A 14,483-nucleotide genomic window follows, 5' to 3' on the forward strand; every position below is an offset into this window, starting at 1 on the left:
TTTTGGGTTTTTTTTTTTTTTTTTTTTTTTTTTTTTGTCTTTTGTCTTTTTCTGTGTCCGGCAACGGATCGCAACCCTCAGTGTTGCCCCCGTACCGGACCGGGGACCGGCAATGGGATTGCAACCCTCGGTGTCGCTCCCGCGCCTCGCTCAGCCAGCGAGCGGGATCCGGTCTGTATGTGGGATCCGAACCCTCGGGCGGGAGTGCCGCCGCGCTTCCCAAGCGGCGCACTATCCAGTGCGCCACCGGGCCGGCCCGAGTCTAGGTATTTTTTATTGACTAATATTACTCTGTAAACAGTACCATCTGTTGTTAAACCCATCCATTCAGTTTCCACTTCTGATAATGCATTTTTCAGCTCTGGAACATCCACTTGATTTTTTAAGTTGAATTCCAATTCTCTGGTGGAAATTCTCCATCTATTTTATCCCTATTTTCATGTTTTCCTGAACATATTAATCATAATTTTTAATTATCTTATCTGCTAACATTAATAACTGGATTATCTGAGGATCTATTTTTATTTTTATTTTTTTTAAAAGATGACCAGTAAGGGGATCTTAACCCTTGACTTGGTGTTGTCAGCACCACACTCACCCAGTGAGCGAACCGGCCATCCCTATATAGGATCTGAACCCGTGGCCTTGGTGTTATCAGCACCTCACTCTCCCGAGTGAGCCATGGGCCGGCCCTATTTTTTGTTTTGTTTATTCTCTTGGGTTTCCCTCATCTGACTCTGTCTCCTTATGTCTTAGTCTGAGTGGTGTCCCATAACAAAATGCCACAGACTGGGTGGCTTACACAACAGAAATGAAGTTTCTCAGTCTGGAGGCTGGAAAGATGAAGGTATCGGCAACATAGGTTTTAATTCTGAGGCCTCTTCTCTTGGCTGACAAGTGGCTGCCATCTCACTGAGTGCTCATAACTTCTCTGTGTGCACGCGGAGGAAAGAGCAAACACTCTGGTGTCTCTTATAAGGACACTAATCCTATTGGATCAGGGCTCACCGTTATTACCTCATTTAACCTTAATTACTTCCTTAGAGATCCCATCTCCAAATATAACCACAATTGGGGGTTACGGTTTCAACATATGAATTTGGGACACAAACATCAGTCCATGACACCTAAAATAGCCAACATTTCTGAATGAGTGACAGATATTGTACATAAAAATTTGCAGACTCCCAATGATGTTATATTCCACCAGAGAAGGTTCACTCTATTCTCTGCTAGGGAGAGGTAGTGGAGGCTCATTACCAATCAGAGCATGACCTGAATCAAGGTTGGATGCAGTCATTTCCCTTTTTCTTAAGAAAAAAAAAATGACTTAAAAAAACCCTTTTTATTTTGAAAAAATTCCAAACTTGCAGAAAAGACTAGTTCAAATTACTCCCATACATCTTTAACCCAGATGCACTAGTTTTTAATATTTTACACATTACTCTCTCTGTCATACACACTTTTATGAACCTTTTGGGAATAAGTTGCATACATCATGCCACATACCCCGTACTTCAACGTTTCCTAAAAACAAGGACATTCTTATACACAGCCACATTACAGTGATCAAATCCAGATACAACACTCTTATCTAATCTACAATTCATATTCCATCTTCATCAATTGCCCCAATATCCTCTGTAGCAAAATTTCGCCCAGTACAGAATCAAGGGGGAAATTGCATTTAGTCATCATGTCTCTTTAGCTAATCTTTTATTTATTTATTTATTTATATTTGTTTATTTTATTTTTTATTATTATTATTATTTTTTAAAAGATGACCGGTAAGGGGATCTTAACCCTTGACTTGGTGTTGTCAGCACCACACTCAGCCAGTGAGCAAACCACCCATCCCTATATGGGATCTGAACCCGTGGCCTTGGTGTTATCAGCACCACACTCTCCCGAGTGAGCCATGGGCCGGCCCTTTCTTTAGCTAATCTTTTAATCTGGAACCTTTAACCTTTGTCTTTAATGATCTTGACATTTTTAAAAAATAATACAGGCCAATTATTTTATAGGATGTTTCTCAATTGATGTTTGTGGTTTCCAAATGTTTAGATTCAGTTTATGAATTTTTGAATATCACACTACATCTGTCTTTCTTAGGGAATCAAAACTGGAGGTACATGATGTCCATTTTGCCCTGCCCTTTACTGGTGATGCTAATTTAATGGGGTTTTTTGGTGGCTGGTTGGTACAGGGATCGAACCTTGGGCCTTGGTGTTAGCACAACAGTCTAACCAACTGAGCTAGCCAGCAAGTTGTGCTAATTTAATTTTTAACTTTTTACTTTGAAATAAATTCAGATTTACAGAAGAGATGCAAAAATATGACAAAGTATTCCTGTATCCTTTCACCTAGATTCCCCCAAATGTTAACATTTTACATATGATTTATCATCTTCTCTATCTTTTCTTTTCTTTTTTTTTTTTTTTCCTTTTTGTCTTTTTTCGTGACCGGCAACGGATCGCAACCCTCGGTGTTGCGCCTGTACCGGACCGGGACCGGCAACGGGATCGCAACCCTCGGTGTTGCGCCCGCACCTCGCTCAGCCAGTGAGCGGCCGGTCTGTATATGGGATCCGAACCCTCGGCGGGAGCACCGCCACACTCCCAAGCGGCGCACTGTAGCAGTGCGCCACCGGGCCGGCCCACTCTTTTCTTTTTTTTAAAGATGACTAGTAAGGGGATCTTAACCCTGGACTTGGTGTTGTCAGCACCACGCTCTCCCAAGTGAGCTAACCTGCCATCTCCCAAGTGAGCTAACCTGCTGAACCCTTGGCCTTTGTGTTATCAGCACCACACTCTCCCAAGTGTGCCACGGGCCAGCCCCCTCTATCTTGTTTTTTTCTGAACATTTTAAGTTGCAGACAAGATGTCCTTCTGTATCCCTAAGTACTTCAGTTGGTGTTTCCTAAAAATAAGGACATTTTCTTACAAACACAGTACAATGATCAAAATCAGGAAATTAACATTGATAAAATATGATTTAGTCTATATATCTTATTCAAATTTCACCAATTGTCCCACCAATATTCTTTAGAGCAAAATAAAACATTTTCTGTCCCAGGGTCCAACCTGGGATCACACATTGCATTTAGTTATTATGTCTCTTTAGTCTCCTTTAGTCCAAAATAGTTCCTTAGTCCTCATCTTTCACAATAGAGTACAGGCAGTAACTTTGTAGAACGTCCCTCAGTTTGGGTTTGTCTGATGTTTCCTCATGATTAGACTCCAGCTATGCATTTTGGAAAGGAATACAACAGAAAGATGTTGTGTTCTCACTGCATTATCTCAGGAGGTGCATGATGTCTCTGTCCCATTCCTGGTGATGTTAACATCTATCATGTGGTTAAGCTGTGTCTGCCAGGTCTCTCCACCGTAAATTACTTTTTTTCCCCTTCTTTGTAGTTAACAAGTAAGAAAGGTACTCTGAGAATATGTGAATACCCTATTCTCAAAACACAAAAAATCAAACCAAAACAAAACCCCCCAACTTACATCCATTAGTTCTATCATTCACTGATGTGTCTTGCCTGAGACAATTATTACTATGAATGGTTGTCAAATGATGATTTCCTAATTCCCTAATTCCTTCTAAATTTATCAGTTGAAAGTGTATGGAATGTAGTTTTAACAGTGTTCCATCTACTTCTCACTTGCCTTTGTTCCTAGGGCCTAGCTCTCCAAGGCTTTCGATGGAAATCCTGATGCATTCACCAGGGTCTCTCCTTTTGAGAGATCTTGAACTCTATCTTCTCAGCACTGTAATTCTGCAAAATGCTGCTCTGCTATACAGAGGTTTGGGCTTAGCTTTTTAGGTCCCCATCTCGTACATTTTCAGACTTCAGCAAGTGGCTTAAGAACTGGCCATCTATTTGAAGCCCCTTAGGCCTTCAATTTTGTCATTCCAGCTGGCTGAGGTATAAAATACTCTGCAAATGTCTCTTTCTCCCACCTTCAGTTCTCTGCCTGGGGAAAGCATGGATTCTCACCCTGTGGCCAGTGTCAGTGAAGGCAAGTGGCTACAGATTGTCAGCTCTCCTCTCCACAATCTTAACCCTGTGGTCATCGATGCTTCTGCAACTCACTTAAACCATAGATATCATCTGTTTCTCTACCTTTTCTAGTTATTCTCATTGTGAGCATTGTTCAGCTGCAAGCTTCTCTATCCTACCCAGAAATGAAGTTCTACATTTTCCTTTTAAAGGGCTGCATAGTATTGCATCATATGGTGTCTCATTTTAAAATTTAACCTCTTCTCTAATATGGTTGTTTAATTTCTCATTAATACAAAGATTGTTATAATGATTATCTTTGTAGATATTCCAATATACATGAGTTCAATTATTTTTATAGGATATATTTATGGAAACAGAATTTCTAGATCAGGTAGTATTATGACTTAGTCCTGATAGGTACTGCCAAATAGCCCTCAAGAAAGACTATTGTGATCACACTCTCACCAACAAACTGTACCAGACTGCCTGTTTGCCCAAACCCTCTCCTACTCTGCAAGTTAATCTTTCTTAATCTTTGCTCATCTAGTAGGTAAAAAACTTCCTTTTAATTTACATACTTCAAGAAATCTCTGCTACCATGCAAATTCCTTAAGCTATTAATTTTTAACACCCAGATGCAAATTAGCTTTGCCGAGATGGGGAGAAGCAGAACAAAAGGCTCAGGAAGTTTCCAGTGCAGACCACTGACCCAGGGACTGCGCTGCTGGAATGGAGAGAACTGAGTAAAAGAGGACACAGGAGGGCACTGACAAGGGGCTGAGTGGGAAGAGTGGCCACTGGAGACCAGGTGCTTCTCTCAGGGCCAGCCATCCACGTGTCGGACCCATAAGGAGAGGTTTCAGGTATGTACTCTTCCCAGGATGCAGCCTCATGATGTGGGCTTAAACATATCAGCAGAACAAATAATTCTGGACACATCAGACCAAGGGTCAGAGAACCCCAATGGGGACTTGTAGCTCTGCCACTAGCATACAGAAAACAAGCGGACCGAAGTCCCCTTTCCTCTAAAAGTCCTATTGTCCTACTCTGCTGGACCCAATCAGCCTGGAGCTCAAGACCTGATCAACAAGGTTTGTGAGCATCAGTTGGCAAGTTCACTGTCATTGCCTATAGCTTCATAAACTTCTACTAGCAGAGCAGGTGGTTGGAGATTCCTCCCAGTCACCACAGAGATAATTTAACAAGTAAAAACCTGCAAACTCTTTATTAAATTCTCCCATTTCATCTGTACAGAAAAAAATGCACATTATGTTCAGAATTTCAGTAACATCTCAAAATTACACAGCATGAACATGTAAAAACAAGGAACTGATGGCATTTTATACATAGAAAGGAAACCCATTTACAAAAGAGGCTAGTTAATTGTACTTTTCTTTTTTCTTTCTTTCCAAAAAAAAAAAAGTTAAAGGCCTAAGATCTCACACAGCATTTGCTGTACAGTCTGTTTTCCTGCTTGGACTGACCTCGGAACATTGTGCTGAGAGAATCCGCTCAGGAAGCCTTCCTGCTGCCAGCTCTCCCACTGGCCCCTCCACCACTCTACTGCAGTTTGACCTGGGGAGCCTGCTCAAACCACCCTGGCACGTCTGGCAGAGGGCCCTGCTGGGCTCTGGGTCAGGTGTCAATTCTACATTGGGGGGGCAGGCAAAAAAATATAGAGGCACTGTCTGAACTTTCTCCTTGCCAAGGAAGATTTCTCCTTGCACAGAGCCCGACATCCTACCCATGTGTCATGGCCAATCATGGGAAGGGGCAGGGAGAGGAGACCACCTGTCAGGACCCTGTCACCACTAGCCTGAGCGGACAGCCTCATCTTTGTGCTAACAGGTGATAAACAGTCCCTGGGTCCCCACAGAGATATTACCAGATGGCTTGGGGGAGTGTGTAACCCTGAAGATTACATCTGGGTTTGCTAATGACTTATCTGTTGTGTGAGGTCTGGGTAGGAAGGGGGATCTGGCTTCAAACTGGATTGTCCTAAAATGTGACGCTGGTCCTAGTGACGGAGGAGGACCAAGAAGGAGTGTGGCTAGAGGGATGGCAAAGCAAAGACAAGTGGGAGGGAAGGGCGGGCCAGAACACTAGATCCAGCCCCAGGCCCTTTGGAAACCAAATCCCAATGGTGAAGAGGTGAGTTAGGAGAGGAGTGTCCCTAAAGGCCCAAGAGGAACTCATGACACTAGAATGATGCATTTTAGAAAACTACTCAGGTACTGCCCAAATGGTGAGAAACAAAAGGAAGTATTCTCATCTCTGAGGTTTTTCTAATTCCTAAGAAGGTGAAATACAAGTAAACATACCACAATGTACATAATTCAAAAAGCCATATTCTTCTTTTGGTTCTATGGCCAAAATTTAGGGTGGATGCGCTAGGCTGGGTTGGCTCACTTCTGAGCGTTCCTAGTCCAGCTTCGTGCTCCATATCTGCTGACTTAGAATAAGTTCTACATGGAGAATGTTTATTTTTGTGATGGAGTAGGGGAAGAAATAGGAAAGGTCTCTCAGAGAGACCCGAGACCAGTTAAGAAAGGAGTCCCCATGGAATAACCCACCGCTCCCTGGACGATACACGATAGTAGGAATCTTTGGGACAAAGGCAGCCCACAAGCCTGGAGGTGGGGAGGACGGAAATATTCCCAAATGTCACACTGATACATAAGAGTGACTCTTCTCTTCAGAAGGTCACAGGAAGTCAGCCACATAATTCCCTTTCCAGTTTGTCTAATAAAACGTAAAACGTGAACGCAGATGGCCTCGCCATTGCCCGCACTGCACCCCTGCCTCCCCCGACTGAGCTGCTCCCTGTGCCCGAGAAGGGTGAGTGCAGGATGAGATGGCCGAAGGCCTGCAATGAGTTCAAGTCAACACCTGCTCATTAAATACTAGTTCATCGGTAGTCCTAGAATTCTCCTAGCTTCTAAGGATGCACTGGCTCAGAACAAGCTGACTGGATACACAGAGCTGGAGCTGGGAGTGGTAGCCAGAGGGTCTCCAGGGAACGCAGAGAAAGAAGGATTTCCTGGAGCAAGCCCAAGCCTTTGGAGTTGGTGCATCTTGGTAGCAGACTTGTCTTGGGACAGTAGCAACAGCAGAGGAAGTACAGGGATGTACCAAAGTAAAGGTCTCACTCACAGAGCTCCCCTTCTGTGGGAGAAGCTCCATTAGAGGGAGCTATTAGTCTTGTTCCTGACATTTTGCCCAGACTTCTATCTCCTGTACTACAGTGCCTCCAGCTCAGGAGCCTGGACTCCCGGTGCCTCTGGAGGGTTGTGGAGCACACTGGGTGTAAGAGTCCCCGAGACACTGGTATGAAAGGGCAAGGCCAGATGACAGTGACCAGCTGCTGTAATTTTCAGCAAGTGCCTGGAGCCTTAGCCTTGGCAAAAAACCCTACCCACTATTTATATTATTGTTTGTGGGCTAGACATCAGGAGAAGAGATAAAGGCCAGAGTCCACCATCAGCTCCTACGTTAGGGTCACAGTTCCTCTTCCAGACTAGTTTTGACTAGCTGATTTACAGTCTGATCAAACTATGAGGCCAGGAAACAGGGGTTCCCAGAACCTATTTTGTTATGCCAAATGAGGTACTGAATGGATGTGGTCGGGCAGCCAGTTCAGATGGTGCTGGGCCCCTTGGACTTAGAAAAACTTGCTCGGGACCCTGCCTGACTCTCAAAAGCCAGTCACAGGAAACTACTCCAAGTAGGCTGATGAAAGACTTTCCTGTAACAAGCAACTGAAGATACCGGCAGAGTCATTCTTTCTGTTCTGACCTTTTTTTCTAAAGATGACAAATATTTCAAGAACTAAACTCCTCATCAAACTTCCAAATCTGCTGCACACAACTAATGGGATTTTCTCTCAGTTTAGAAAGAACAGAAATAGTGAGAAGCACTAGAAATATAAGGATGTTTTACCTATATTGGGAGGGAGACTGCAGACATGGAGAATGACACCACCACCCGAGTTAAACAGTGAACGTTAATCCTACCCTGTAAACCACACCAGACGTGTTGGTGGAGGCCAGCATCTAGATGACATTCCCACTTACTGATATCAAGGCTCAGCAGCCCCTGCCATCCAGATGGGAACCACTGGAGAGGGAATATCTGAACCAGCTCAATTCCGCCCCCCAGTGGTGGTGATAAGGGTGTGCTGCTTGTACTCCAAACGTGTCAAGTTTTATGAGATTGAAGAATCCCATGACAGTTACTGAGAGTCAGGAAGACCCTATGAACAGGACTGAGGGGACCAAGCAGCTTAGCAGCTCCCCTTGGTGACTTACATTACCCTAGGAAGGCGGGATAACTGACTTCTGGAACCCACTGCCTCCAGGAAGGTCAGTGAAAAAGAGAAAAGAAAGAAAAGGAAGAAAACCACGGTATTCAAATACACATCAGTCAGGTTAGACAAGGAGTCATCTGGATCAACTGATCCACAAACTGACACGCCCTGTCCTGAACAAACTTCAGGAAGACAAATGTTGCTCAGGTACGGCAACACACGCGGACAGCACAAAGGAGAGGCAGGAGAAGGAAGGGCGCCGTGAACAGGCCTCGGTCTATGTGGATAGTTTTAGGCACATGATTTATAATACTTTGTGGAAATCTAACAGGTTAATAAAATATATATTATATAAATATATCTCCTACTGTACATGCTGCCCTCTTGTGCAGCCACTACGACCTCGTGCCCCAAACTCAACCAAAGGTGTGCCAGGTTGAACCAGGACGCCTGGACTCCTCCCCCTCATACCCCAGACCTGTCATCTCCCCACTGGAGGAACAAAGGGGGATGGCCGGAAATACTGCTTCTATAAAGCTCAGATTCTGGAGAGGTTGGTGAATCACCGAAACACAACTTTTAGCCCATGCCTACTTGAGTGGGTACATGCAGCAAATGGACAGAAACAAACAAACAAAAAAAAACGGAGAAAATCCTCCACCTTTTAATGTAATAACTTTCCACACCCTCTCCATGTAGAGGCACAAAGGAGCTTGTCTGGGAAGTTTGCCTGGAGCGTGCAGAAAGGTCAGGTTGGACTGCCAGTCACATCCTGAAACCATGCTAAATCTTTATAAGCCATTATCTCTGACCTGTATTGTAGCCTGAAAAATAAAACAAAGTGAATCAAACCCTTGTTCCTCCTTCCTGCCCTGCTGCTCCCCACCCAAGTCTTAAAGCACCCCTCCCTGCACAGTCACTGTCTCTTGGTGAAGCAAAGAACTTCTAGAGTAACTGCTACATCAGTAGGGCCAGTCCAGATGTGGCTGAGTCCTGCACTATCCTGGAGGAGGAAGGTTACTGGGATTCTGCTGCCTGGGGACTCAAAATCCAGCCTCTCAGTGCAGATCAATGGACTGTCCAGCTTCACAAACTTCTGATCCCTTCCCCAACAAATTTGCCCTTGGCCCAGGAAAGCTCACGCTTTATTTCACTGAGGTGAGGAAATCATAATAATAACCATGGCTTTGGGGATGTGACCAGAAGTGGCTCATTTAGGGTGGGAACTGGAAGGCATCACTGTTTTAGCAGAAGAAAACAGGACCCAAAGCAGGCTTGTTAGTGTTTTCTCACTACTTGGTGAAGTCCATAGCCCTGACATGGCCCAAAGGTACTTCTGAGAGATGAACAAGACATCTCAGTTACAGGCGTATTGGGTGGTATGTTTCCCCTCTAAGTCCTGCCTTCATTTTACTTGGTCATGCAGAAGAAATAACCCCACTGTCCAAATGAAGCCTGGAGGAGATATGTTACTATATACATTTTCTTCTTTAAAATTTTCTTTTCTTTTTTTTTTTTTTTGGTGGTTTTTTAAAAAAAACATTTGAGTTGCAGGTCAGTGAGTTGGTTCTGGAAGTACTGGTAGTTTTGTTGGTATGAGAGAGACTTGTCTATGGGCAGGTAAACCCAAGTTTGCCAACAAAGGCAACCACCAAATTGGCCAGCTGCTGCTGCTGCACAAATGATTCAGGAGGAGGACACCATGGACACAGACGAAGTCTGGATGGGACAATGCAGTGGACACTTGCTGTTGCTCTAACACAGGTGTTGGTGTCACCTCTTAGAAGAGCGAGGTGAGTGGGTACACTATACAGGAGGGCTGTACAAACTGGGCACTGGACAGGTAGTTCCTTTGGTGGTCAAGGTGGCTCTACCTGTCCTTAAGCTCTCGTGTCACTCGCTTGGTGATACGTCCACACATTAGGCCAATCAGGAACAATATACAGATGCTCCCACTGATCACGGAGAGAATGTAGTTCTTTGATGGGGATGTCATCACTTGCATGGCGAGATCAGAGAAGCCATCTGCTGGAGCCACCTGGAACGACACATAGCAATGTGATCTGAGAGAGAACTGGGCTGGTGGTGGCAGTGCTAGGTCTAGCTTGTCCCCCTCAAGTCCTACTTTATGTCTCTTCTTTTTGAGAGGGAGGAAAGAGGAGAGAAAAATCAACAGAGCTGTAACTCTTTTTCCTGATATAACTGTGCATGTCTACTGCACAAAATCAGAAAATACAGAAAGATACAAAGTGCAGTGACCCATGAGTCCCTCACAGTGATCACCCCTGTTAACACAGCAGCTCCAAGCCCTGGGAACCTGCCATGTGTCAGGCCCTGGGCAAAAGGCTTTGCATGTTTTCACTCATTCCGTGTTCGCACCAATCCTAGCAAGCAGATTCCGTTACCCCCACTTTGTACGGCACTCTAAACAACTGAGCTAACCAGCCAGCCCTCCTACATCCATATTACAGATGAAGACCTTGTGGCCCAGGGGTGGGGTGAGGGTGGTTAAATGACGTGCACAAGGCCACAGGTTCTTACATATTTTCATTTATGCTCTTCATCGTGTTTGCTGCATTTTCAAAAAACAAAGTGAAAAGCTGTGGTTGTGTTGTATGTTTTCTGTATCTTTTTTTTTTTTCACTCACCATTATATCATAAGCATTCGCCACATCAAAAACAATGTGCAAACATGACTTATAGTATCAGAGTACATTTAACCGGTCACCAACCATGGACAGTTTTCATCCTCAGTTTCCCATTGCTTTCTCCAATGGATTGCACTGGCAGAATCAGAACTGAAAGTTTCCCCAGGTGTATAAGAACCTGTTCTTTTGAGTCTTACCTAGTCTGGGTGCCAGTGAGGGATTTGGCCCAGAGGAGTCTGGGCTGCTTCTATGCTCATGCCATGTGAGCATGGAAGTGTAAGGTTAATGGGATTTCCGCACCAACATTTGCCAACACAAAACAAGTAGTGAAGCACTCTGAGTCATGCTGAGGCAATGCTAAGCAGCTCAAAGGAGCAGACACCAGTGAGGGAAGAATGGACTGACACAGTGTCACTGTGCTTCTCACCTACCCAAGAGCTTTCAAAGGTGACTTTTTTTCCTTAGGAGAAGGGGTAAGGGGAGTGCTGGCTATTGTGACAACTACCATTCAACCATCCCCTGCATTATCCTTCTGTCTAGGTACGAAGACTTTCTCTGGTTGTTCCCTCTTACCTTATTACCCCTGACCTGGAAGCACACAGGTGAAAGGAAGAACTGGCCAAGAAGAAGGGGAGTCCCTTGGTCATTCTCTTGATCTAAGGTCATTGGGAAAGTCTATCCAATATGGGTTGATACAAAAGTGTAGACTAGAAACCTGAGGGACCATGGGCAAGTCATAATCTCTGAAGTCAGTTTCCTCCACTGAAAAGTGAGGAAATAATTATTCTATTTACCTCACAGGGTTTCAAGGTTCAAATGAGGAAATACATCCATCAAAGTGTTTTGTAAACTACTAAGCAATGTATTCATGAGAAGAACTATTATTCTTCTCACTGAGGCAGAACTTTTGTAGTGAAAATTTCCCCCAACCGAGTCTGTCTGGGTACCATACACATTCACTAGTATCCTGAAGTCTCTTTTTTTTGGGCAGCTGGCCAATACAGGGATCCAAACCCATGCACCCTAATCAAACAAGCTAACCAGCCAGCCCCGAAGTCTCTCTTCATCGCATTCTTCTCCATGTTCCAGGCCAGCGGAGCACTGGTCTCACATACATATTCTTTAGTCGAAGACTATGTAAAATTATAAAATAAGCACTAAGACAGGCAAGGCTGGATTTCTTTCCTTCCCCCTGGGCTTGATGTCTCTTTTCTCTTTGGCGGACTCACTTTTCAGTGATGGGCTATGGGCAACTGAGGGCAGAAGGCAGTGGCCTTGGCAGAGCCTTGCAGATGCAGCCTCATACAGAGGGAGATGGTGGCTCCAGCCTCATGGACAGCAAAGGAGTTTGAAAGACACATTGACTGACTTTTCAAATATACTCACTGCTTGTCTCACAAGGACAAGAAAATCAATAAAATATCTGTGAGAGAACAGAAAATGGAAGAAGAGATGGCCACGTTGGATTTTCCTGGTTAGGACTAGCCCATGGCTCACTTGGGAGAGTGCGGTGCTGATAACACCAAGGCCATGGGTTCAGATCCCTATATAGGGATGGCCAGTTAGCTCACTTAGGAGAGCATGGTGCTGACACCACCAAGTCAGGGGCTAAGATCCCCTTACTGGTCAAAAAAAAAAAAAGGAAGATTCTCTTGGTTATTACCTTTGCTGCATAACTCCACATTTCAATCCGGTCATTAAGACGTTTTTTGCACTCGGGTTGTAACCTCACCCGCTTATCCTCCAGGGCTTCCATGAGGCAGGACATTTCTGTGGGAGGAAATGGATAAGAAGAGAGTCTGAAAGTAGACAGAACAGTGAATTTCTCTAAGGTCATGGAGAAGAGTAGCTAAGCATCAGAGAATTCCAATATGTAAGCTCAACAAAACTAAATCCTCTAGGAAACTTGACCCAAGATGCAGTATGGAGAAGAATGACACTTAACTTCCAGGGCTGGCTGTCCAGAGTCTCTCTGAAAACCTCTCTTACTTTTATTCAGCACACCTGTCTCAGAAACAACTTTTACACCTGCCCTGGTTCCAGCCTCACACGGAACCTGTCTATTGAGCCCACTGTAGCCACTAGGGAAGTTGATGAAGCTGTTTTAGCTTGGGCAAGAGGGGCATAAAGGGCATGACGATGCCTTAACTTTTGCTTCCCTGATAAATTTTTTGGGGGGGCAGCTGGCAGCTACGGGGACCTGAACCCTTGACTTTGGTACTGTAACACTGCATTCTAGCCAACTGAGGTAATCAGCCAGCCCCCTGATAAATAACTTTCCACTTTCATCAAATCTTTAGCTCTGCTCATGATTATTCAGTTCAAACTTGCAGTATTATTCTTAAATTCATTCCACAAAGGCCTAGTTTCGGCAACAACCAGGCCCCCAAAGAATGTTGTCTATGCAGCTACAACTGATGTCTAAGCGGGAGTCTTTGCTCTTCCCAGGGTAGACCAGACAGGGTCAGAGTGAACACAGTGACTTACGACGCCCTCGGCCAGGGGTGATGGCTGCACAGTGGTGTTTAATGTCCAGGGCACAAGCTGTATGAAGTACTGGGTCCACAAAGATGTCTGCTTTGCTTTCCTTCAGCATGTTTAACACTTCCTGGAAAGGGAAGATCATTGCAAAGAGAGCTTTTATAGAGGAAATGTCTGTAAATACTTTATATACAAACAATTCAAGGAGGGAAGGTTGAGGGTTAACAACAGAGACTACTCTGGGACAAGTGGCAATGTGGTGATGATGCACAGAATGCAGATTTTTAGTGTCCAATTTAATCTGATAACTACATCTTTGGTATCTAGTGTATGCAAAGCTGTGTCAGGAAAGCAGGGACTGTAAGTAACTATAAGGTCAGATTTGGGTTTTTGGCATTCTGGAATGCCACATCATTTTAAAATACTTAAATGTTAGTACTTTTATTGGTGTAACAGTTATTTTGTTAAGAAATCTGAAAAAATGTGAAATTTGAAAATCAGAGTAACATGCTATATTAAAATTCCCAATCAAATAAAAGCATATTCTGTTTATAAATGTTGCACATTACCTCCATCACCCTCAAAAGGAAAAGATTGGAGAGAACTTAACTTCTACCACAGGAATAATTATTTGAGTTTAAAGATGTTCTGAACAAGAGGAACATAAACATATTAGAACTGAAATCAACTCTGCAGACTCTCCATTTATATATGATAAAATTATAGGACATTAAGACAGGCCAGAAATGCTTTCCTTTTTATTTTCTTAATTTTTGGCCATAAAAGTCTCAATACATTTAAAAAGACTAAGATGATAGAAAATATGTTCTCCGACCACAATAACATTAGGAAATTTAGAAAATTCACTAATGTGAGGAAATTAACACTCTCCTAAATAAACAAGTGAAAAGAAAAATCACAAGGAAATTAGAGAGTACTTTGAGATAAAAATCAAAGCATATCAAACTTTATTGGATACAGGGCTCATGTAGTGCTTAGAGGAAAATTTACACTTGTAAACACCTAAATTAAAAGTAAGAAA

General features: G+C 43.7%; 1 protein-coding gene across 1 annotated transcript in view; it reads right to left on the reverse strand.

The window, feature by feature from the left end:
- Window positions 1-5,203: 5,203 nt before the first annotated feature.
- GLG1 (golgi glycoprotein 1) overlaps window positions 5,204-14,483 on the reverse strand; it is a 140,335-nt gene continuing 131,055 nt past the window's right edge. The window contains exons 24-26 of the mRNA XM_008572774.1: window positions 13,448-13,568; window positions 12,624-12,730; window positions 5,204-10,350 (exon numbers count right to left, since the gene is read on the reverse strand). Of these exons, the coding sequence (XP_008570996.1) occupies window positions 10,183-10,350; window positions 12,624-12,730; window positions 13,448-13,568 (396 nt within the window). The 3' untranslated portion in view covers window positions 5,204-10,182. The remainder of the gene's footprint in view (window positions 10,351-12,623; window positions 12,731-13,447; window positions 13,569-14,483) is intronic.

This window comes from Galeopterus variegatus, unplaced genomic scaffold (genome assembly GCF_000696425.1).
Source record: "Galeopterus variegatus unplaced genomic scaffold, G_variegatus-3.0.2 Scaffold835, whole genome shotgun sequence".
Classification (NCBI taxonomy): Eukaryota; Metazoa; Chordata; class Mammalia; order Dermoptera; family Cynocephalidae; genus Galeopterus; species Galeopterus variegatus.